This window comes from Pezoporus wallicus, unplaced genomic scaffold, assembly GCF_028554395.1.
Source record: "Pezoporus wallicus isolate ANWC-B61680 ecotype Strahan unplaced genomic scaffold, APGP_CSIRO_Pwel_v1 scaffold_7402, whole genome shotgun sequence".
Classification (NCBI taxonomy): domain Eukaryota; kingdom Metazoa; phylum Chordata; class Aves; order Psittaciformes; family Psittacidae; genus Pezoporus; species Pezoporus wallicus.
In genome coordinates this window covers 3,074,475-3,100,020 of record NW_026641037.1, presented here as the reverse complement: position 1 = coordinate 3,100,020, position 25,546 = coordinate 3,074,475, and the positions used below count along the sequence as shown (strand labels likewise).

The following is a 25,546-nucleotide window of genomic DNA, read 5'->3' as shown; positions in this document are numbered from 1 at the left end:
TGCTAAATGAATTAACATTGGCGTTGGTTTTGTGGAGAACCTGTATCAACAAACCGATTGATTAAGATGGTAGGGGAGACTGCTCATGTGGTGTGCCTCTTTGATACTTCTAACTTTTAAGTAATTGAATAATTTCTGTCTTGAATAGCATCTGAGAAGTCATTTGAGAAAAGACAGTGTGAAAGTGTGATATGAATTCGAAAAGTAAGAAGTGGAGAGTTTAAACTTGTCATTTTCTCCTTTTACTCCATTTGTATGTTCAGCCGAGTGCTTCAATCATTTTCAAGTATAAAATGCTGAATTAAAAATACCTTAAAAAATTTAATTCTCATAAGGTCATGAGATTTTAGCTAGATAAAGATCCTTGTGTGTCTCTTCTGCTACTTTTGTCATAAGAAAGTTGTCTTGTGGTTTCTTCAATGGTGTGCAGTGACTGTTGTGTAGCTGTTGTCTTTCTGAAGCTCTTGTGATGCCTGTCTCCTGTGACAAAATTAAATGAGAAATGACTGGCTTGCTTTGAACTCCACTTTGAATGCGCTGTAGTTCAATATTTAAACAGTGCTAAAGCTGTATTGTTTATTAGGTTTAACATGTTTATGTTGTGGTCTGGCTTAAAATGGATCACAACAGGGAAAAAATCTCTCTTCCAAATATGAGTTTACAAATATCTTGGGATCATGTATTTCTGAAGTCTGTGTTGTTTACTTATGTTCCTTGACAATGCAAGAGGTGGGAGATGCAGGAGTGAAGGCTACCAAACTTGTGCTAACACTGATGAGGTAATCTATATAATTCCCAATGAACTCAGTAAAGGTGATTGTTAAAAGTCTGTGTTTCTTGTGTTGTGCTAGTAATTTGCTGATTATAAGGAAAGGTGGGAATTTTTAGTTAATGATATGCTTAAAGATATCTCTAGAGCGTCTTGACCTTTATTTCAGTGGTGTGGCTCTGAGCTATGGCAAGTGCATAGATCCATGTTCCTTGGGACTAGAAGTTCACAATAACCTGGTTTTGTCAGTAAGTTCCCCTCCAATTCCGTGAATCCAGAGTCCAATATGAACATATCCAAAGAAGCTTATGAGGCGTATTTGTATTAGCATTTGTTTACCCAGGGAATACATTTTTAGTGGCTGCCATTACTTTGCCTAAATCAGATGTGAAATGGGAATTTGCCCCATTGGTGGGCTGTTAGCTTCAGCTTCTCCTGTATGAGCTGACTCCACCAGTGCTGACCTCCATGGATGCTTATTGGAGTAAGGAGGAACTGAGGAGGAAGTGTTATCATTATGCCAGTTCTTCTGGAATATCTTGCTGATCCTGAGCTTAGTGAATGAGGTTAGGCACCCTTCAGCAGTGCTAGATGGAACAAAAGAGTTTTATATTGGCATATATGTAATGCAAGAATGGACTGGTTTCCTAAGTGACTCCTATTACGTTTCATTTGTTTTGGAAACGTTCTGTGTATTTCAGACTTAACTGTATGTTTCTGTTGGTTTGTGTCAAAACCATAAGTCAGTTCAAATGACCTTTCCATTACTGCATATAATATACTCTCCAAGGATGAATGTTGCAAGCTATTCCAAAACACAGTTTTCTATAAAACCCTTTTATAGACTATCAGACGGCTGTGCTGAAAGTCAAGGAATCTGATGTTCTCATATAGACCAAAGTACAAGAAACCTGTGTTTATTTACTCTGCGCCTTTGCTACTATCTCCTGTTTCCCTGTTGCTTCTGGCATAATCCTTTTGCGGGGAGAAGGCACACCTCTCCTTGTCTGCAGATCCTGCCCAGCTGCAGGGAGTGCGGCTGTGGGTGAAGCTTCTTGAGCTGGGTGGCATGTCCAGAGGCAGAAGGTGCTGTGGGGCCCAGTGGGACACCCGGTGCAGGCAGGGATCCTTTGATGAGGAGTCTGGCTCCAAAATCCAGGGATTTTGGATCCCTTGCATTCAGTCCAGCATAATCTGTTTTTATTTATTAGCTTTCTGTTGGGATGTGGAATGGAGCATTTGGAAGCAACTTGACAGGCACTAAAATAAATGTTCTTTTCTGTTTATTCCTTGACTTGCATCCAGAAATTAAATGATGATACATTAAGAATCTAAAACTCTCACTGTCTTAGTAAGTCTTTAATTGAATACAGTTCAAGAACAAAAGTATGACTTCCTCTCTTTTTTTTTTTTTTTTTGTTGCCCTGGGGAAAAATAATGACTTTCAAGAGGCTGGCTCTATTTAACACTGTGTAGGAATCAGAACAGTCTAAATATATATGACTTTACTTCTTTTTTTGTACTGGGGGGAAAAAATAAAGAAGTCTGCTATTCAACCAATAACTAAATCATATTTACTAATGTGACATAGACAAATTTTGAATTATCAATATGGCCTTTTTTTAAAGGCATGCCTTCATTCACAGTGCAGCCAAGCTCTGAGCTTACTTGGTAGATACTCAGTATTTTATTTTTCTATTTCATGTTTTGTCCATTACATGTTTCACAAAAGTAACCACTGCTAAGAAACCCCTTTGTCCTGGGAGCCTGGATTGCTGGTGGAATGAGGAAGGGCAGGATTCGGGTGTGATGGCAGGGTGTCTGGCTGGGGAGGGACAGATGGGCAGTGGGGAAGTGTCTGGGAGGGGAGCTTAAAGGAGAGAGTAAGGGGCTTCCTCCACCCTGTGTCCATCTTTCAGTGGTGTGTAGATGCTTCTTTTGACATAGAGAGGAAGGGACTGAGTTGTGTGCTTAAGAAGTTGATGGAGATTGAAGGAAGGACCTGGCAAAACCGTGCCTTCAAGAGCAGGAGGTGGAAGCAGAACAGTTACCAAGCAAAAAGTGCAGTAGCAGCAGAATACCGTTCTTGCTCAGTCTCTGGTTTTACTTTCCCAGAAACATTGAAATGGATATTCCTGGGCTTGGCTCCCTCTTGTTAGAGCCCAGGGCTGCTCAGTCCTGAGGTCTGGCATGTTCCAAGGGCCTGCCTGCCTCTCCTGCAGGGAAGTGGTCCTGGCAACCAAACCACTGCTTCCTCCGCTGCAGCACAGGACATGGCAGGCTGGAGGAGACTAGTGAGCTCTGCAGCTCACCTGGCTGCAGAGGGGATAGTGAACAGGTGGAAGCAGGACCACAGCATGTTCCCTGGGTTTCAGGACTGCCACTGGCAAACTTCTGCATTGTGCTTTTGTGATACAGGTTAACTCCTGACTATATGTCTGCACTGCAAACTGGAGGCGCTTGGGAGAGGTTTTTAAATGGCATTTTCAACAATCCAAATTTAAAAATCTACTCTTTTTCTATAGGTTTTGTTCATCTGCTATGTGCAGTGGTGCATATTTCTCAGTCCTGAGAAACAGAGACTGTAAGATTAGTTAACATGTGGGTGAAGGAATAAGTTGTATGTGCAAGGGTCTGCTTTAACAGCCACTGACATGTCAAGAAGGTTCCCGGTGTGTGACAGTTCAGTGAAGTTCTTCAGATGCACGTGTGTTCCCACACATCCAGAGCTTTGTGAAGAGTCTGGCCAAAACACCACAGTTGCTGTCCCAGCATCTGCAGGCCACGGGAGGAATTAGTAAATGCCTGGTAACCCTTTGCTTTACACTGCTTTAGCTATAGGCACAACAGAAACTAACATCTATGTAGGAACAGAAATACAAATTGCATTTCATCCTGTTGCAGTGGAAGTCAACTGTAAACTCTGTATGAGTAGAAATGCGCATATTTTACTTCCAGATGAATAGCACTTTGCTTTACTACTGTCAGGTTTTTTCCCCTCCTTAGTAAACCTTTCATGAAGGATGAATGTAGATTTTAATTACTGATTCTTTTGGGGTTTTTTTTGCATTCTGTGGGTAAAATGATTTTTTTAAAGGAAAGAACTAACTGATGAAGGTTATGGACTTTTACAATTTTATAAGCTTATGAAATCTTACAATTTCTTTAAATTACTTTAGCACCTTATCTTAAATCTGATTGATAACTTGCATTTCTGAAGCAAGGTATACTTTACTTTGCTGTATGTTCCACTCAAGGTAGCTGAGTTGATGTTGATGCCAGCCCCTGAGAGATTTCATTTTACTTGAGTAGGAATTGTTACTTGCTGGTATTGTCAGGAGGATGTATTATGGGCTTCTTATTTCTGTCAGAGAACCCCTGCATGTCTGGAGCTTCCTGTCTGCTCCTGGAGATGAAGCAGTGCCCATTCAGTGATGACTCAGAGGCAGCTGACATATCATGGGGCAGCATCCCTGGCACTGCTGCCTAGGAGTTGTCTACCACAGCCTGGACCACACTGTGGGCATGTGGCCCCCACGTTTGGCACCAGAGGCTTGGCAGCAAGTGCTACCGGTGAGCAGACCTGTGCTGCCCTCTCCTTCACTGACAGCTTGACTTGCCTCCCAGTGGGCTATTCTGCTGCACTGAGAGGCTTCTGAAAGAAACAGCTTGGCTCAAAAACCTTCGCCAGTGCGGTTCTGTATGGTGAAACTTGCAGGCTTTGCAACTGGTGTGATTGATTCTTGCGTGACAAGTTAGTAGTCAGTGGCCAGTCCTCTTGCTCACGCTGTTGCATTCCCCATGGCAGTGTCTGTCTGTCGTTCCCCAAGCAAAGAAAGGGTATTGGAAATGGCCATTTCTGCTGGTCATAAGGAGGTAGCTGTAGGTAAAATATGTATCATTGCCATACAAATAACCATTTACTTAGATCAGGAAAATGGTAATAGCTCTGTTTCTGAATGACTGAAATAAATAACTGTAAAAAGTTAGACCAAGAAAGATTTTAACTCCTGTCTTGGGTAAAACTACAGCAGATTGTGAATAGAGGCTGAAAGTTTGCTATTTAAAGCTAGTAAATATGTTCTCTTTCCACAACAGCAAGCCTAATACTGTAATTTTTATATGAAGAAAATTGTTGAATCGAGCTGGTAGGAATGTGCATTTAATTCTTTCAGCAGTTCTTAAGAGCTGCTCAGCAGCTCTGTTTGGAAACCAGGGCGATGTTTTATTTATTTCTGCAACAATATTCACCTCTAGTTTTCATACTCTCTATCATTTTCGTTGGTATGAAGAGGAAATGCCTTTTTTCTCAATGCCGTTTTGGGGCTGATTGTACTTGGATAACATTCAGGTACAGATTATTTCCAAAGCAAGCCTAGCTCTTTGTAACATGATATAATGTGGGCTTGTGTTGTAGTTATAAACTGGAAACCTGTTGCCATAAACTGGTCTTCATCAGGAGGCCCAGATGCTGCTGCTTTGTCATGCTGAGCTATTCCTCTGTCAGCCCAAAGCCAGTGCTTATTTCTGAAAGGAAACAGTCACCTCTGGCTGAAGTTTAAATGTTTTCCAGCATATTTATGAAGTCCAGGCTATGTTCAAAGCAGTTGAAAAAAACAAATATGTGAATACCAGATTTACTTCAAGTAAATACTATGTTTAGTCACGGAGGATCTTAATTTGTGAACATTTTGAACATTTTCCCCTTTGTTTCATAACAGAATAAAGGCACTAGTTACACATTTGAAAGAGCAAGTATGTAGTTTTAAAGCAGCTTCATTTTACTATTTCTTTTTTTCTCTGTCCTTTGGCTTGCATTTGCATCAGGGTAGCCAGTGTAGTGCTTGTGACAGCCTCTAAGAACAAAAGGTAAGCATTACTCACTTTTTGTTCTCCTTCAGACTGAGGCCCTGTCTCTTATAACAGTTTAGGAAGGTAAGTTACCCACTCAGCATTGAAAGCGGATGATAGATGGAATAACCCAAAACGATTCTTGGCCAAAAGTATTAGTTTTCCAGCATGGGAACTAAAGCAGTCTTCTGAAAGTGTTTTCAAGAAAAGGAAATTCCCTTTTCACTAAAAGGGAAGAATAAAAAAAAAGAGGATAATTTGGCTTTTTTTCCAAAAGACTCATATAATTTCTGAATCTTTAAAAAACAAACCAAAACAAACAAAAAACCACATCAACAAACCAAACAAAAACAAAAAACCACAACAAACCCATCCTGGAAAAACATTTTCTGACATAGAGATTAGACTAGAGTTGCTCTCTGGAAGTACTTAGCTGTAAATTCACATGCCCTTGGCTTCTAGCTTGTTTTATCTACTATGCATGTAGCAGAGAGCCTTTGGCTTTGTTCTTGTTTTACTTCCAAGGTAAAGTCCAAAGTTGTTGATGAGGGAGTCACAGACGACGCAGAGACGATCAATGTGATCAAGCGATTGCCAAATTTATTACAAAGCTTTAACTGCTTATATACTATTTCTTACATGCAGTTAACAGTGATTTGGCATATTATGATTGGATACATGTCTTGAAGACCCTTAGTGACTAACATACAATTGGTTAAGCACAGGTGTGAGAACTCAACCTCGAAAGCTTGCCAACAGTCCACAGTTCTCATTAACTCAGTGAATTCCAGCTTCTTCTTATCTTGCTTGCTTAAGCTTCTTCGGGCCTCTCATGGCCTTGCTGTATCTTTCAGGATTATTCAGAGTTTATGTACTAATTATGCATTCTCCCATGAGAGCACTGTCTCCACACAAAGTGACTCACTAGAAGGATGTTAGACAGTTGTGAGAGCAAAATCATGCATGTTGGGCAAATCTGGAGACTTCTGTGCACTGATGATCCTGTGATGGCATGAATCATAAATAAAAATGTTTTATTCTTATTTGGTTCTCATGTCAATCTCAGAGTATCAAGCATCTGTAAGTTGGGGTTTCACTGGGAGCTGCAGTGTTGGGTCCCAGGGCAGGAGGAGTATGCCATGAGCTTTCTGCAGTGTGCTGCTGCTCAAGCAGCAAGGATGTTGGGGACAAGGTGGTAAAGCTGCTGTGGAGTACAGCCCTTGTGGGAGTCCGTCCCACAGTCTCAAACCCCCCTGAGAAAGCTGCTGACCTTGGAGTGCCAGCCCCAGTCCCTTCTGCCAAAACCTTCAGCTGATTTTCTATGGCTGCGCTTGATTGTGATGGCTGATTGTGTGGCTTGATTGTGGTGGCCAACCAGTGTCCTACCAGGAAAACCACTGTGCTTCTGGTGCTGCTTCTTAAGCAATGGAAGGATGCCTCTTGAAAATGAATGGAGCAATGTCTAGAGCAACCCGGGAGGACCCCTTGTTCTGCAGTCTTAGACTGAGAACAATGGGAATTGTTTGGTTTGGGTTTGTTTGTTTGTTTGTTTGTTTGTTTGTTTTGGGGGGAAAGGTCTGAGTCCAGAAGGGTGGCAGCAGCAGTTTTGCTTTTTAAATAACTAAAGAGACTGTTCAGAAAGCTTGAAAATAGTTTAATGTATGCAGATGCTAACTGGGAGAGGATGTTAAATGGTTGCGGCACAGGAGCAGCAAAGTCTTGCAGGCTTTGCTGCTACATGTATGTGCACATGAACACTTGTTTTGATGCTCTTGAAGTTTGTGGGATTATCCTGAAGGATTATCTCACTTGGTGGTAATAAAATTACATTGAATTATAGAGGTTCTTGTTGCTGAACTGAGGAGTGGCACTTAAACCATTTTGTTCACAAGCAGAATTTTGGTAATTACCTTCCAGATGTGGAAACCCAAAGTTAATAATCCCTTATGAAGACTTTTACAGCCTGTTTCACAGCCCTTCAGGAGCTTGATAGAAGAATGACACCAGTATGTTCACAAAACACTGCTGAGGGTACACACTGGTATAAATTCACCTGTGTTTCCTTGTAGCTGCTCTGCCTGGATTTGTCTGGTCTGGCCACTTGCAGGCAAGCATGTCTTGCAGGTTGGAGAGGAGGCAGCCATGTGCCTGAGGGAGTAACACAACCTGCCCTTCATCCACGGCACTGTTTGGTTACCCGCTGCCAGGGAGACCGAGCTTGCTTTTTCTGTACCAACGTTTTGATAAAACCTAAAATGGAGATTGGTTTGATATCTTGATTTCTGGATACGTCTCTTGGCCGACTTTTTGGCAGGAAGACTCTATTGCCAACATGTTGTCATGGCACAAGTTTTTACCAAAACCTTTCTTTAGAATATGTTGATTTTGTGACAAAATGTTCTTACAATCGTATAAGCTTTTCATGGCTTCTTCACTGAAACATGGTTAAAAATTTGTTTGGCTTAAAACAGCACTTGGAATTGAATGCAATTGTTTGCTCAACCCAAACCAAAACTTTTTTCTCTCGCTTATCAAAAATTGCACAGAACTGCAATAAATCCATGTTTGGCTAGTCTTTGTGCCAAGCTCTGAGAAGCTCAGGTTGTCTCCAAGGGAGGCAAGAGGGAATACAGGCATTCCTATGCAGGTTGCTCTGACCTAAGAGATGGACTCTGTTTGTTCTCACCCATCTCTATTATAAAAAGAATAAGAAACATCTGGCAGAGAGGCCAGACAGATCAAATCCTTTAAAGGGAGATGCTTTGGACAGTAGTATAAAAAATGATGGATCTTACATTTTCTTTGTTTTATTACACTTTTCCTTTGCTGAGCCTCTGCTCTACCTGGTGTTCGTATGGATGGTCTCTTGCTGGCTTTTCCTTTTCCCCTCATGGTTTTGGTTCAATTCTTCTAAAACAAAGTAAGTGTGGCATGCTGCATCCTCTGCTCTTTCTGAAGATTTTTCCCCTGTGAATACGTATAAAAAGTACCTGGCTGGTTGTGTGAGCTGGATTTAATTTCTAGGTCATAATAAAATTAAGGATGAGGGACAAAATTCCGATCCAATGATGACATAGATGAACTCCCTCTGGTTTCCAAGGATTTGGAAATTGGCTGTAGAGGACTTAATTTTGCAAACCCAAGTGCTTCTGACAAACACATTTGGTTCACTCTCTGCCAGCACTCTATTTATTTTCCAGTTCGTATGTTTATGCAAGTGCTTTCTGTCTTGTGAGATTGAAAGTGTCTGGATGCATTTGAGAGTATAAATGAAATTAAATACATCTAATAAATGCCATCAGCTCCTGTCAGCTGCGGAGTCTTACAAAGATCTCATATCCTTATCTTGGCCAGCTCTGCTGCTCTGTTTCCCTGACTGTGGAAGATGCATGCTTATTGTACAAGCTCCCCACAGCTGCCTTCTTCATAGCACAGCTTTCCATAACTGTCACAGCCCTGTGCAAGCACTTACCACCCCTTAACATGGTGTTTGGGGTGCCATGGTTGCAACTGAAATGGCATCTAGTTTTTACTTTATGGCACTTAATTTATGGTAGGTAGAAATGCTCAGAGATGAAATCCTGTGTTGTTTCATATAGGTAAATGATTTTTTGAAGCAAGGCATGAAGTACTCTACTATTAGTGGCATGTATCTGTAATAAGCTGAGTAAAACGTATTTGGAGTCAGTATCTGCCCTGAAGGTCTTGCAGTGCAAGTACGGAACTAGTGTTATTTATCATGATACTGTGATAAGGTGTGTGTGCAACAATTTTTACAATTTTATCCCATGTATTAAAAAGACAGTAAAATGTATCCTTATGGTTCTAAATGGAACAGTAACTTCAGGAAAACGTACTTCTAGCCGCTGAGTATAGGAGTTATACAAGGTGGAGCAACGTCTACAAGACATTTTAGCTTATTAGGTCCTGAGAAGCCTGTTGTGTTGATTCTAGGGAAGTTTTGTCTCTCAGTGTCTGTCACTCACTGCTAGATACAAGTTTTGTGCTTGCAAAAATCATAGCATTGATTTTGCACGTTATATCGCAAAACTGATTATCAGTGTAGTGGTCCTAAGAATTGAACAAAGGAAAATGTGAGCAAAACAATGACTCCTTCAAGTGTTTGCTTCAGAAACTTGAAGACTTTATTAGAAGACTAATAAAAAAGATAAAGACATCAATGAAAAAAGCATATAAAGTGACTTCATTATTATTCTAATAAATCACCATAGGCAGGAGGCAGCTCCGTGACAGGGAGCCTGAAGCGGTGTGACTTAATGGCTCAGCTAAACGAGTACACATGGACTAAGACTCCAGGTCTGTGGCTGAAAACATCAAAGCAAGCTAGGTTGTGGGGAAGGAACTCTGCAGGCGAGGTTCCCTGTAGACCTCCTACCAGATGAGTAATGCAGTCGTAAATTACAGACTGACAGGTTGTCATGCAAGCCTTGCAGGGAGAGTCTGAGTGAGACATTTCTACTGATGCATAAATGGAACTTTTAAACAACTTTAAGGTCGCTGATATTTAAAATCATATCACTTATTAGCAGTAAAATTACAAAAGGGTGAAATAAGTTTTAATAGAGTGTAGAAATGTAACATTTAATAAGGATTTGTCTTCAGGTGACACTTGAGTTTTCATTGAGAATGGCACTTGTTTTTCTGCTTAAAAATCCCTGCTCTACAGGGTGGATCCAACCATGCTGTGCAAACGTTATTGGCTTTGCTCCAGTTAATCTCAGCTTTTCTACAGTTTGATTTCTTTGTTTTCTACGCAATGCATGAAGGTGGATGACACATATAGCCAGCTTGGCAGGACTGCTGCATTCATGATGCTTTACTCAAAAGCTTAGTTCATTGTGAAGATTCAGACTCTATCTTTCAAAATGTTGTTCTCTTACACTTTGTATTGCTCAAGTAGGAAAGCACATGTTTGATATGTAGAGCTAATGAGTTAGAGAGCATTTGGTAAAGAATTGTTTGAATGTGCAAATGTCTGATTCCTTGCGCAGCTACCAGAATGATACCCTAAATTGGACATGCAAGTGCAAAGTTTTTTTGCACCAAAAGTTTCACAAATCCATTCCTTCGAATAATGTGTGTTCTGTATCTGATGCCTGCACAGATGGAACATTTTAGTTTCATTTCCTTTCTGGACTGGCTTGACAAGTGAATGTGGAAATTTCCAGTCTTTCTGGATGCGCACACTGTTCTTCATTATTTTTCTATCTACCATTATTACAAGCCGTATTTCTGTGTTAAAACTCAAATACTGCACAGAAGCAACAGCAGGAAATTTAGAAATGCTGAACCTAACACACTTTCAAACTTGTTAAGCCATTGCACCAAGAAGTTGAAGACTCGTCTCATTTGGATCTCTTCCTCTCTTCTTTTCTAGGCATCTAACACTATGCTGGTTTTTCTGCTGTTTCCTGTTTGGTTTTTTTTCACTGTAGTTTCTGTGGTCACTGCCACATGTGCAGCAGTCAGCACTTGAATTTCATGTGCAAGATCCATTGCCTAAATTGCATCAGCTTGTGATACAATTTTTAAACTTTAACTGATTGTAAACAGAGCTCAAAATATCTTCTTTATATACATGTATGTATATAGATCTTAGTAATTCAGTAAAGACAAACAATACTCTGAGGAATTAGTGTGCATCAGAATTACTGCAGCTACTACGAATCGGTGTCTTTCACTATTCAACTGCTCTAATTAAACTTCAGATGGCAGCTGAGGCATGTTGTTGGATAAGAAATAGAGAAAGGATATCTAAGAAAAACATAATCGTTTTCTTTGTGGAATACATCAAGATTTCACTTCCTTGCCAGTTCTGTGGTAATTGGGATTTTTGTTTGTGTATAAACCATAATCTTCAATGGTTTAAAATTTTCAGTGTATTAGTGAATGTTTATTGTGTGCACAAGGATCAGTCTACCTCTTGTGCTTTCAAAATGATTGATTGGTGGTGTCTTGTATAAAACAACTCCTTATATAAATACAGGGAAAAGTACATTTAAAATGCTTTCAGAAACTGAAGGGGCTTTCAACAAACTGTGAAAACTACATGTCAGCTTGAGGAAAGGGGTGCTTTGTGCCAAGTTGAATGACAGGAGAGCTGAGTGAAGGGAGTAAATAGCGTTCTCCCCTTTCTTTCTGAGCTCATACAGTTTGTATCAGTATGTCTCTTTTGCTTGGTGCTTTAATGAATTTGACCATTTGGATAAATACTGATTATTTGCTCCTTTCTGTGTGCCCCCAGTCAGCATGACAGTACAGGACAATCCAAGTACAGTTTATGGTATCTACATTAAATTTCCTTGGAATTGAAAATTATAGTATGTAGCCATAACCTGGAAATAAAGCTTTTCCACAATTTCTTACTTTCCCACATGATTTATAGTTGGTATTTCCATGTTAAGACAAGATAAAGTTAAGCAAGATCATGTACTTAAGGATGTGTCTGCATAAGTCACAACCTGCTGTACTTGGGCTTGTGTGCGTCTAGATGCTGATGCCATCCTGCTGACCTGTGGGGCAAACTCAGACCTGCCTGTCTTGGTGTGATGGGACATGAAAGAATGCGGCTTTGGGCAGCGACACTCCAGGATAGGTACAAATTGGGAAACTTGTAAGTGTGGCTGCAAGAAAATGCTATCAGTTATGGAGCAGAACCAAGGACTATGGTAGGAATGTTTTTAGATCAAGTTGGTAGACTATGTAGTGACTCTTACTGAGAAGCTAATACTTGTGCTCTGCTGCTTTCTACCTGGTGAGAGTATTAAAAACTTGTTTTGTGTTGATGTCAGTGGTAATACATTGCTATCTTGTATCCTGTACCAGTTTCCTGAAGATAAATTTGTAGTAAAATACAGCTGTAACATTCCTTGCCTGCGCTGAAATGACTGTTGCTTCAAGGGGAAGATAAAGGTGGGCTCACGTGCTGCTGTGTGTGCCAAGTGCTGGCAGCAGTGACTGTGTCAGATTGGCAGTGGACTTGAACACTGGTGGTAGGGAGAAATTGTGGTTTCCTATGTATGAGTATCTCAAGGCTTGGACTGCTTCGTTCAAAACAATGTGAATGATGTTTTCTTTGCTATTCATTAGTAAGATTCCTCCCAACATTCTCATTTAAGTGTATTTAATTATTGTCTAAGAAACAACTGCTGAATTGCCACAAAAATGCATGCAACTGTTAAAACCAGCGTGTGAGGCTGTTGATGATGGGATCCCATTTTATGCCACTGGGAAGTGAGAGACAGCTACTCTGGTTTATTTTGGTATATTAGCAATGCTTTTTATGGATACTTGATTATTGCTAGTCTCCAAACTGTGTTTCATTCTAACTACAGCTGATACTGCAAAGCAAAATACTATCTCTAGCAATGCTTGGGCAACAAGACTCAAGTGAAGGAAGGACTTCCACCCTGACGCCCACTTCTCACACATCCCTGTAGCTCATTCTTGTGGGCGTTGCAGTAAAGGAGCATATAATATGCATAAATTGAAAACACCACTTTGTGCTTTATGAAGGTAGTGGTCTCACTGGTAGCTTCAAACTTGTCAAACTGAGGTTGTACAGAAATATAAAAATGGTATAATATTGTAAATGTTAATGAAGATCTTCTGTGCTTATTTGTAGGAAAGCTAATAATTATTTTCCTGTTAAATCTTGAAGCACTCTGTGTCATTCTTACCTTAATTATTTGGCATATATGAATCAGAAGTGCTGCAGTTTCAGCTGAAACCATGGCTACACAGCCTGTTCACTAGTCCATTACTGCACTTCTAGTTACTTCAGTACAGTTTTCTCAGGTAGCTGCTCAGCTGGCTGAAAGATTCCTGTATTATCAATTTTCAAGACACTTAAAGACTCTTGCTAGCCTTACTGCTTTAGTTGACAAGAAAAAAAGTGCTTTTCTTGCTTTCTACTGTCCTCTTTTGTGTTCTCTTCTGTGGATTTTTGGAAATTGGCTGTAGGAAATGCAAGCTGTTATATGAGTGTAATACCCTTTACTTAAGGGAGTAATTAATCTAGAATTACAATGTACCAAGCAAATGTTCTCAGATAGTGGATAACTTTATTATAGCTAGGGATAATGTAACAGGACTCTTACCTGTCTTGGCTTGAATAGTGATGTCTGGGTGAGCTCTCTGTGAGGAGACATTAAACATTTGTATGAAACCTGACAGCTCTCACATTCCTTCACTTAAGTGTACAGTCCTGCAGTAAGTGGAAGCTGTGTGCACAGCTCCTGTTTCTGGTGAACATTGCTATTACTGCTGTGGTTGTATTTAATAAAATTTTCTACCATGAAATATCCTGTGATCTGTCTTGGATAACTGTCAGCTGTATTTCTTATCGTGCTTCTTGCTGACTGTGTCTAGGCTCAAGGAAATGTTTGCCTATTTGGCTGATAGGCAATTGATAATGTCTTTTTTCATTCTGAGCTTCTTTTGCTCAAGGTACATTTCTCAAGCATTGCTAGCAGCAATGCAGCACCTGGACTTTTGAGTCATAGCACTGCTGACATACCTTTTCATTTAATGTAAGCTTAAATGTGACAAATCTCTAATATATGCTTGAAAAGCCGTTTCTCTCTGATTTGCATGGTGGTATTTACACAAAGTGTGAGAGAAGAGGGTAGAGAAGACTGGGTTAAGGAATGGGTTGGAGGACTTGCATTGGTTTCCCAGACCTTCTCAGCATCTGTGCTCTGGTCTCTGTCTGCATCTCTCCAGGCTTCATTTGTTTCCCCATAGCTAGCACAAACCATTTTAGGGTCCAAAAACTTTTTCAAATGTTTTTAATGGCTGTTGAAAAGGCTTTGCCCAAAAGTTGTTAATAAATGTGTGGAATGATGAGCAACAGGCCAAGAAACAGAAGTCATCACTTGTAAGTGCTAACACTATTGAAAGGGATTTATTATTATTATTACTATTATCATTTCCTATTTCTACTTTTCATTCTCCTGCCAAGTCTGAGGTGAAGTGTGAGTATAGACAGATATGATGGCATTATCTTGCTGTGCTGTCAGTAGACTTTATTCAACAGCTCAATGGCTATTTTGTTTTCTTCACAGCATGTCTGCCTTCGTTCATAGAGAGAGTTGTATTTCTTTTGATATTTAAGCACATCTACCATTTCCGAGGTAATTACCCTGAATGACATTATGGGATTAATTCTTGAAGACAGTGAGAAACATGAGCTTTCATGGGAATTGTGTCACTAAACTGGAGTTCAAAGTTTCTGGCACTTTGGCTCAATTTGGCAGGTGGGAATTTTTTTCCTCCTTCAGAAGATGGTGCGCCTCTTCTTGCAATACATTGGTGTAAGGCTGTGTGCAGCAGCACAAAATTTGGTGACCTGGGAGGTTCCTTTCCTTTGTTTGTCTGGGTTTATCTCCTGTCTGTACTTCTGCTTGCTTCTGTGGGGTTTTGTTTGGTTTGGAGATGTGTGGGCTTGTGTGTATATATATATATATATATATATATTTTTTTTTTTTTTTTTTTTAAACCAGGGGGACGGGTAGAAGTAATCCTTTAGAGTTGAAAGTGTCAGGGAGGTCTGTTAAATTTAAAAGAAGTTTTAGAGTATGGTTTATATAGTATCTATCTGGCCTTCTGGCTTTCAGCATCAAATGGGTTCGGTTTTGGTTTGGTTTTTGGATTTGAAGGGTTTATTTCTTTTTTTTTTTGGTTGTTCTTTTTTTGTTGTTTTTTTTCTTAATTTTATTTTATTTATTTTTTATATATACATCAGTCTTTCAGATGTGAACTATAGCAGTAACACAGGAAAATGTTTGCTTTGGCTCTAAATATGTCTGGCATTTTCTCTAAATGTTAATAATCAAAGGGTGGATGGAAATGTTGGCATTTTGTCAGGTCTCTCTCTGGCTTAGTGCTCTTAGTATAGAGCCCTTGAAAGAACTTCAAAGAATCTGTAATGGATACAAATTTGTAAGGGCTAAAAAGCAAGACCAAAGATCAGCAGCAACTGCTGTTCTCAAAGGGGACAACCCTGGGAGAGAAGCTCCAGCTGTGAACTGAAAGCAGCTCAGGCAGAATTGCTGAAGGCAGGAGGTTGGGGAACTTTGAGGGAGGAATCTACCAGAAATTGGTCTGTCTAAACCTCAGAGGCCAGGAACAAGTGTTACAGCAAGTAGAGCCCAGTAACACAGAATTACAACAAATACTTAGTCACTGACAGACAAGCCAGGGAACAGTTTAACGTGGAGTGCAAATAGTAAAGTATTTTATCAATGGTCCTTTAATACACATCCCAATAGCTAAAAATGGGGACTAAAACTTGGAAAATTATTTCCTTGCAATAGGATCATATGAACATCTTTATGTATTTTAAACCCTTAGATACGAACTCGCATAGGCATGACAGAGTCTGTGGTTTTTTATTAGGCTTTCTGAGATGCTTTTCATGCCCCAGGTATATGTGAGGTGTTGTGGCTCTGGTTATGGGATGAACCTTTCAGAAAAACAAATAGAAAGCAAGAATAAGAATAAGACAGATCCTCCTCCTGAGTCACAGGCTGCACTTGGAAATCTGATGCAACTGAAATACTCAGTTGCTTAGTTGAAGCCAACAAGCAAATCAGAATATCCTGATGTAAGCCTTTCTGTTTGGTGAAGTCAGCTGGCTGACCGAAGGAGTTCTGTAAGCCTGTCAGCGTCCTGGTGGTTGTTAGGTGTTTTGTTAATCCCTTAATATGGCAGTTTAACCTTAACTGTGCAGATGTTTGCTGGTGATGGTGCTCTTCCTGCTAATGGCTCTGATTTAGGTCACACTTTACAGTCCTCCAATGCACTTTGTTTAACGTGGATTTTTTAAATCCATCGTATACCCTATTTTCTTGCTCTTGCCTCTCGACTGCTACTGGAAGTCTACGGTTTTGCTTTGCTTTCCAGAAAAAAAGTCTTGTAGATAAAGCTGGCTGGTGTGGGAATGCCAGTGAGTGTCAGGTGTGTCTTCCACATAGGAATCTCTTGGGGGTTTGTCCATGTTGCACTGCCCTCTCCTCGCTGCTGTGGAGGAGAGCCCAGAATTATCACACGAAGGTTTTCCTGTGGAGGGAGCCAGTGGAAGTGAGCTAGGAGAGAGCCTCTTCTACTTGCACAAACAGGTTACGTTTAAATTGCTTGTAGGTGCCTGGCACAAAGCGGAGTCATTAGGAGGCTGCATTTCATTTCCAGATGTAGTTTTTTAAATAACTTTTATTTCAAGACAAGCCAGAGTCTGAATGACATGTCTAATGCATTAGTTCATTCCCAGACATAGAAGTTTTGGCTTTGATGGTTGACTGGGATCTAGTTCTCCTTTCTGATGACTTCTGAAAATCTAACAAAAGAACGGGCTGATCTTGCTGAAACATTGTCACTCAGACTCCCCACTGGGCACATACCTGGGAAGGACTCTCGGGGGGCTCGGTGGAGGATGGCAATGCCTGGGAAAACACTGTGTCCCATCCATTCCTGTGCACATCTTCTGACTAACAGCTTCTGGTCTCTGCCCTGTGGGAGATGATGTTCCTCTCTCCCAGCAAAACCCACAAAATATGATGGGGAAGAGCCCCTGGGGTCAGTCCCCAGCCGGGTGACTTCCCCCCCCCAGGTACAGGGATACCACTGCAGGTGAGAGATTGGAGCCCAGTTGTGCCATGGGGCTGCTCTAATTAGTGGCCAGTTTGCTTCTGGATGCAGTTACCAACAAAGTAGTCTGCTGGTCTCTCCACTGTAACTTAGGTTTTGTGATTGCCTCTAGAATAAACTTCCTTAGGGAGCTAAAGCCAGAATTAGTTTCGAGACAGAAAGAATTCAGTCAATGGAAAAACAGTAAAAGTTTCTGGTTGTGGCAGGATTACAGTGGGGATGACAGTAAAAGTGCCTGGTTACAGCAGGATTGCAGGAGGGATGATGTTTCTGGAGAACTCAGAGTTTCCACTTAAATAAACTGGGATCATCTTATATTTGCCTCTTTGTGGCTTGAAGCAAGAAGACTTCTGAAGTTGATTTTTTTTTTTTCCTTGTTTTATAGAAGCTAAATCTTTTGTAATGCACTTTAGAATTTTAAAAATACCATTTTTCTTGTAAAAATGCATTATATTAGGGTTAACAAAACCAGAAAGAATCTTATTTCAAAATTACTTGTCACTCAGAATTGCTCTATATTTAGATTCAGTCCCACTGGACTTAAAACCTGGCATCTGTGTATTGCTTACTAAGGGCGAAAAGCCCTTTGGCTGTGTGTGAACTGTTGCAGGTATGCGGTTCACCTTGGGGATACTTTCTGCTGACTGATGAAAGCTGGATGAAATCCCAGACTAACATACTTACTGCAGGCTTCCAAGGATCATTTTTAACCAGGACCTGGCAACTGCCCACCTTCCCTGTGCACGCTGCCTGTGTGGCCTCTCCCCAGCAGCCTCCGGAAGGTGACACTGTGCATGTGCAGCTCCTGTTGCCTGCCACATCCCTGGGAGTGTGTGGGATGCAGTGGTGACAATTGCATGTGATGTCTTAGTTAAAAATGTTATAAGAAGCTTTTGGAAGGATGTCAGCCTGTGATGAGCCGAGACAAGAAAAGCTGGTTGCTAATCACAGGGGTTATTTAGAAAGTTATGGTTCTTTAATCTTTGATACAAATCACATTCTGGGGCTTTATCTGTGAAGTTTTTGGTCGGTCCTTTTTGGCAAGTCCTTGGCCAGATCCTAGCAGTATTTTCAGTCTTGTTAGTGTTCAGAGTAATTTACTTGGTTGTGTTAGTTATTGGCAATGGCTGTGGATTCCCTTGCAGCTTGTTTTATGGTTTTACTGTGGAATGCGCTTTCCAAATGCTTTTGTAACTGATTGGGGCACAAAGCAGTCTGAGCTATGAGGGTGAAAGCTGCTGGGAAGCCAGCAGGCACTGATGTTCTGGTTTGCCTTTTTTAGTTGATCTCTGTAAAGAAGCAGTTCGTTTCACATTCCTGTCTTCATTATCCCATAGGCAAAATGTAGTCTTGAAACCTGTTTAACATCTAGAGAAGCGGTTTGAGAGTTATTTGCTTAACTTGCACTATTAGAGTCGGGAATTATTTTAAAGGTTTTGGTGAATTATAGTTGTAGATAGCTTTTACTTCAAAACGTCCAGAGAGAGCAATGGGGCCTGGCTCTGTTGTAATGGAGAAACCTGAGCCCCAGAACGCATGAGCCTTCTGGATCCCATTGTGCTACTGCAAATACATTGAAGTCATTTCAGCTTCAGTTTGAGAATCTTGAGTCATTTGCTGGAGACTGAGTAGGAATTCTGCAGCACTGCTGCAACCAGCTGGACACGGTGTTTTAAAAGAGAATAAATGTCTCTGTAATGATCCTTCAGTTAATAAACACACTTGGTTATTGTGAATCCATATTCTTAATGCTTATTAAAATGATTTTACATTGCAACTAACTTACTGAGAATGAATAACATATTTCCCACTGAAAATAGGCCTTTTTACTGGCAAGCAGGTAGATGGTGAAAGTAGTATGGAGAGGTAGTCCTGGTTATCCCTTGGAAAAAGCAGTTTGGCTACAGAAAGGGATTAATGCATACTGTGACTCTCGTGAAATTCTTTATGTTCAGCCAGCAGTGCAATAGGAATAAAGACAAAGTAAGAACAAAAATCCCATGTCCTGCTTATAAGGACTTACAGAAAGAATAAAGAATAAATTAATAAATTTTACTTTTTTTTTTTAAACTTCACAGAAGACTTCTTTCTAAGTATGGTGGTTTTGTAACAAAAATTCTTGTCACTACATTCAGTTTCAATCTTTGCAGCTCTGAAAGTCATAAAATGTGAAGGAAGTATCTAAGAAAGGCTCGTGTTTAGTCTGTGGGAAGTTGTTGTAGGTCACAAGCTCCCATTCAAATAACAATGATGACCAAACAACCACTATTTGAAAACTCATCATTTTCATGCTTTCACAAGTGACCCTGGACTTGTCAATGCTGCATTTCGGGGCAAACTGTAGTTCACAAATCCCTAAAGCTCTCCATGGTGGTTATTAGGCTGTTAGAAAGTAAGGCAGGTTACAAAGATAGCAATTACTGTACCATTGCTTTACATTTGTATTTGTAGGTGCAGTTTGATGCTGTTTGGTTAACACTTGAGCTGAATTTTACATGTGAAATGTACTGCAATACAAACTGTTCTGTCCTTTTGTCATGTTGCATATGGATGCTAAAATGAATGTTCAAAGGCACAAAGGTAGGGTTTACCAGTGTGATTTTGGCTCAGTAATGGTCATCTTGGAGATGTGTAAGAAATATAATTTCTTTTAAAGAAATTAAAAATGCATTGCAGGACAGGACAATCAATGTATTTTTTTCTTTTCTGTAAAAGAAAGAACAAGGGAGATTTTGAGGTTTGCCAAACCCAGCTGGCACCGCAGGGAGTTTAACAAAAGGCACTTTTAAAAAACAAAACTAAACAAAAACCCAAAAAATAAAAATACACCCCACAACACACACAACCCCACAAAACAAACCAAAAACCCAAACCCATGAAAACACAAAAAAGGTTTGAAAGCAGGAGCTGCTGTTTAAGGAATGCAGGAGGAAAGGTTACTGGTTCTGCCATAGGACATGTGGTGCACTCTGGACATAGGGGCTGTGGTACCCACAGGCATGGTGGGTACCAGGTCCTCTGTATCTGAACAGAGAAATGGGCTCAAGAGGGGCCTCTGGTGTGATCTGCAGTATTTTATATGCATCTTGGCTGGCTGTGTGAGTGCCTGTGGCTGGTAATGCTGCCAGGCTGCAGTGACCTTCTGGGCATGGCGCTTCTAGTGATGCGGAGACTGCGGAGTGAAGCTGGGAGGAGTGTAGGCAAGAGATGGATGCCAGGTGCTGTGTGCTTATCAGCTCACTCTGACCAAGGGTGGGAGGGAGATCTTTGACATATTAAACTATAGGTGTGTTTATAGCATTAGATTCATTCTTTCTTTGTTATTTTTATGTCAGTTACCACTTTATATTTCTTTCTTAGGCCCAAGTTAGCAAAAGATAAAAATGAAGCAATAATGTGAATGTCAACAGTATATTGACATGATTATGCTTACACAAGAGGAGTTTCCCCTAATAGTGTGTTTACTGAGGTTGCATATTTCTGCTTTTTTTTTAAATGGCATCAACCAAGTGCTTCCTGCAGTATTATTTTCTTCCAGTTTTCATACAGCTTTGATTGAAAGATGGAGCTACTCTAAGTGGACCTTGCTTAAATCTTCACTCTTTTGGACCTTACAGCTGGTGAGATCATTCCTGCAGGGATTTCTACCACTGTAGATTGTCATTCCGATTGTGAACAATCGGAAGTAACCCACGATCCCAAATGCTTTGCAGGGTATTTTGAGAAAATACACTGCTGTTTTCTAGTATGGCTATTGACATTCAGCTCTGCTGTGTTTGAAGTGTTTTTCAGAACCATTCAGCTTCCCTAATGCACTAGTGTTTACTGCACGTCTCATTGTGGTGAGTGAACTGTTTTGTTCTGAATAATTGGCCAATGTTTTGTGATGATTTCAGTTTATTCAAACCTCTGGAATTCTCAATTTCAGTTTATTAAAATCTCTGTGGCCTGGACTTTCCTGAGATTTCCACTGCTCCCCAGCTCCAGCCTGGCTGCAGTTGCTGGGAGAACATTGATTCAGTATGTCTGGATCTGGCTGACAGCAGGCAGCATGCAGACATGTGAAAATGATGGAGGGGAGAAGAAAATATGCATCCAAATGAAAGTACTTTGGGTTCTTGTTTCAAATGGGTTTTGTTTCATTTTACTTGAATGCATGATTTTGTAATGAATTGAGAGAATAATCAAAACTAGAATGTTAGTGTTAGATCGGCTTAAAAATGCATTTATTGTGAAAATAGCATTTCACAATAATAATCCTTATGGAAACTTGCAGATGAAATCTTTACATTTGCCAGTTCTGTGAATGTGTTGTGTATGTGATATCTGGGACATGCAGCGACTGCTCAGTCTCTCATGATTTTGAATTTTATTCTAACTGAAAGTTAGCAGCAAACTGCTGTTAAAGTCTCCATAATGCAGTTGCTGCTAAAACCAGTTTCTACAGCAAGGAAATTACCCAGGACCTTTCAGAGCTCTTCCATGAGTTAATGATGATAATACCATTTTCAAATACTACCCGTAAGCTGAACCTTCTGTTGACGCAAGTTGAATGTCACCACCATTTCTTCAGAGTATTATGATGTTCCAAAGATCAGTAAGGTCATTTTACAACATGTCAGAGTTGTGTAATTTACTTCGGTTGAGCCTATGTTTTTCTACTTTAGCATAGTGAGAGTTTGAATACATACTGCAGACTGATGTAGGTATGACTTCAGGTGATAAGTAATTGCCAGCTCAATATTTTTAACTTCCTTTAACCTTTCTTTCACAAAAAGAAATGACAAGTGTTTGTGGCATTTTGGCTAAATATTCTTTTGCATAAAGAAATATCTAAAGTCTTTAGCATTTTCAGCAGCTGTTGAGAATTACTCCTGGTTATTTTCCTTTCCTATTCACAAGAGGAACCAATTAAGAAATTCAAGACTTGCTGCTTCAGAAATTAAAGAAAACTTTGCTATAAATGAGGCCTGCACAGAACTGTGGTCTTTGTTCTGTAAAGCAGGACTTGTTCATGTAATGTGAACCCTTTGCAGATCACTACCAAAAGGTGTGCACATGCTGCCTTTCCTGCAGGTGCTGTAGAAATAGCTTTGGGGAATAAACATGAATAAGAAATAGCCTTGGGGGGTGGTGGTGAGGAAACCATGAAATAAACCTTACAGTGAGGGGCAGCTTACAGTGTCTATAATCATATGAATCAGACAGCAAAACTGTTTCTGCTAGTTATTTTTCCTTCAACATCTGGAGTGCCAAACTGTAGCACAGGCTTTTGCCTGCTTTATTACTGGATGTTCATAAGAATGTTGCTGTGGCCATGTTTGTCTGGTTTTAAATGCTGTAAAGATTCACTGTGAGAATAGTTGCACTGATCATGGGATATATTGAAACTTCTAAAGCAGTCAGGGGAGGCTTTCACAGCCTTCAGAAAGAATTCCTGGTTAAGGCTGTTTTGGTCCCACAAGCCTCCCCTCATGATGTTTAGGGGTTTGGTATATTCTCCTCTGAGAATATCTTGGTCTATATATTTTTTTTTTAGTAATAGGCTTAATAAAATTTAACATTAAGCTCATTAAACTAATGTAATGTCTTTGCAGATAAGCTGTTGTGCAGTGTCACTGATTAGTACCTTGGGAAACAGCAGAATCCTGGCTAATGAATAACTTGGTAGTCCGTACAGGTCAGATACACAGACGCTGGGGAGCTAAAATCCAAAGCAAATGTACTGAGTAAACTTCTTAACATAATGTGAACAATTAAGCATATTAAGTCCCCCAAAAGTCAAAATTTTTCCCTTATTCAGCATATGTAATGTTTAGACTAAGAAATACTATCTAGTAAAACAAGATCTTTAAAAGATATGTAAAAACCAGTTTTTTTACTGTTACCCTCATGAACTGTAAATTTGGACCTTTCATACTTGAAATATAGTTGGGTATGGTCAGGGTAGGCAACATGCTGACAGACCTGAAAAATACTGGGGTCATATTTGTGGTATCACAAAATATGCTGTCCACAAACATTCCTGTGAAAACAAAATGGGAAATAAAAAATGAGCATTAATGTGGGGAAAAAGGATGCGTAGACCCAAGGCTCAAGGCTGATGCTTTCAATATGTTTTGTTTCATGTTCCATTTAACTTATTGTCTTTGTTTATGAATCAAGTTGTAATTTGAACTGACCATAGTTCATGCATAATACAAAATAATTTTAGAATATTAGACAAGCAAGTTGTCAGCACTCCTTAATATTCCCTTTACTTTGAGTAGGCAACTTCTGCTTTGAAGTCACTTATTTTTGGAGATATATAGTGTAAAATTCCTGATTGGAGTCAATCAGTTCAAAGTGGATGCAAATGAAGATATTGAGGGGGTGCTGGAGGTATCTTGAAGGGTATGTGCGTTACCTCTGATGCCTCAGCGCCTGGGCAGATTTGATGTTGAGTTCCTGGTAACTGTTCCAGGAATGCCTTTAGTCTGCCCTTAGTTTCTTAAACTGTAGTGCTTCTAATTTCAAAGCAGACTGATGGGGAACAGTTGTCCTGATTACTATTTTTTTTCCTATGAATTTTTTTCCCAACTTATGATCCAGAATATTTGAGTGTGCTTCCTGTTTTATTCTGCTCATGTAGCTTAGCAATGCAGACTAGCTTGTGGACGTGACCAATTTGTTTGATGGGAGACATCTTCATCTCTTCCTGGTCTCTACCTGTATTAGTGGAATACGCTTTTTAATAATAATTAATCATGTACAATTGATCTAGTATCTGTCAAAATTGTGTAAAGTATAAATCCCGGGAGTGAAGAGCTCAGGGGGACGAAAGGAAGCATACATATATCCTTTTTCAGCTGCTAACGCTAACTTTGTAAGTGAACATAATCTTATTTCCAAGTGCTGCCAAGTGGAGAAACTGGGCTGGCTGCTGCCTCTCCCAGGAGAAAGTTTTTGCAATCAGGAACTCGAACCAAAGGATGTAGAACTCCATGCAGCTCTGTTATGAGATGCACAGGCTGCTGAAAGGAAGGTGTTTGTTGAGTCTGAGCTTTAGCTTTATAGACTAAACACTAAAAACTATAGAAATGGTGAATTGTTACCACAGATAATTTGCACTGTATTTTCAAATATTCGTCTTTCTGTAGATACTTCATGTGATACAGACAAATAAACCAAGGAGGTGAAGGTTTTTGTCCTTTTGGCACCATGGTTATATCTGACTGTATTTTCACATGTTCCAGGAAGGTACTACCTTGACCAATTTAATCTGTGTTGATAGCTCCATTGCAGCAAGGCCGTTTGGGGAAGTGCTCGTGCTTGGTTCCCTTTTGTTTTCCCCAGGAGTGGCTCACTTCCTTTGATTAATATGTAATTTCAAATCGAAGCACTTACAGTGAACAGACTCGGAAGAAGTGCTGTCCTGGCAGTGGATAGTTGCACAGGCTATCTACATGGGGCAGTAAGAAAAGTGCTTAGAGTCACAAGAGTAATAATATGCTCAGTAGTGATGCCCTGAGGGTGCTCTTACGAGGACAAACAGCTCTGGTATGTCCATGTGGCCAGGCTCAGGTACCACCAAACTGCTTTCCTCTCTGCTTTTCCATGCCATCATACCCAGATGCTGAGTTTTCAGGAAGTGGGAGCAGTAGAAAGAGGCAGGTTTGTGTTTCAGCTGCTTGAGTATAGATTTTCAGAGCAGGTCATAAACAACCATGCTGACTTCAGACAGCATTATACAAACAAGAAAATTGGCATGGAAATTGGTCCCTATCTGTTGCACTTGTCTGAAGGAGACATAAAGCAGAGCACCTGTGATAGTGTACTATCCTGCAGACACAGTGCCCTGAGCTCTGCCAAACCTATGGTGTGCCTGCAGGGCTGTGAGCGGGAGCTGTGGGGCTGTCACTTTTGGTAGGCATATTTCTTCCTCATTTAACTTGCAGAGTCAAAAGCACATTGGTTTATTTGCATGTGTATTTGTGAACACAGTCTAGTGGTTACTTTATTTCAGGCTATTCATTCGTTCCTGCTGAAGAATCTGACTTGTAAAAGCTGGCCAAATTCTAGGAGGTGCCAACATGAAGAAAATCTGCTGGAGATAGCAGGAACTGTTTCTGCTGAGTGCTTCCCTGCTGTCCAAAGATTGTCTGGTCTATACTGATACAAGCAAGCTATGAAGAGTTTCATGTAACTTCTTATTTCCTTATCAGTTAAATCCCTGATACTATTGCATATTTGTTTTAATAAAAATTAGATACATATAAA

General features: G+C 40.2%; 1 protein-coding gene across 1 annotated transcript in view; it reads left to right on the top strand.

Annotated features, from left to right (window-relative positions):
• Nucleotides 1-25,546, top strand: part of LOC130605975 (arylacetamide deacetylase-like) — a 47,190-nt gene continuing 21,644 nt past the window's right edge. The window contains exon 1 of the mRNA XM_057421870.1: nt 1-69. Within this exon, the coding sequence (XP_057277853.1) occupies nt 67-69 (3 nt within the window). The 5' untranslated portion in view covers nt 1-66. The remainder of the gene's footprint in view (nt 70-25,546) is intronic.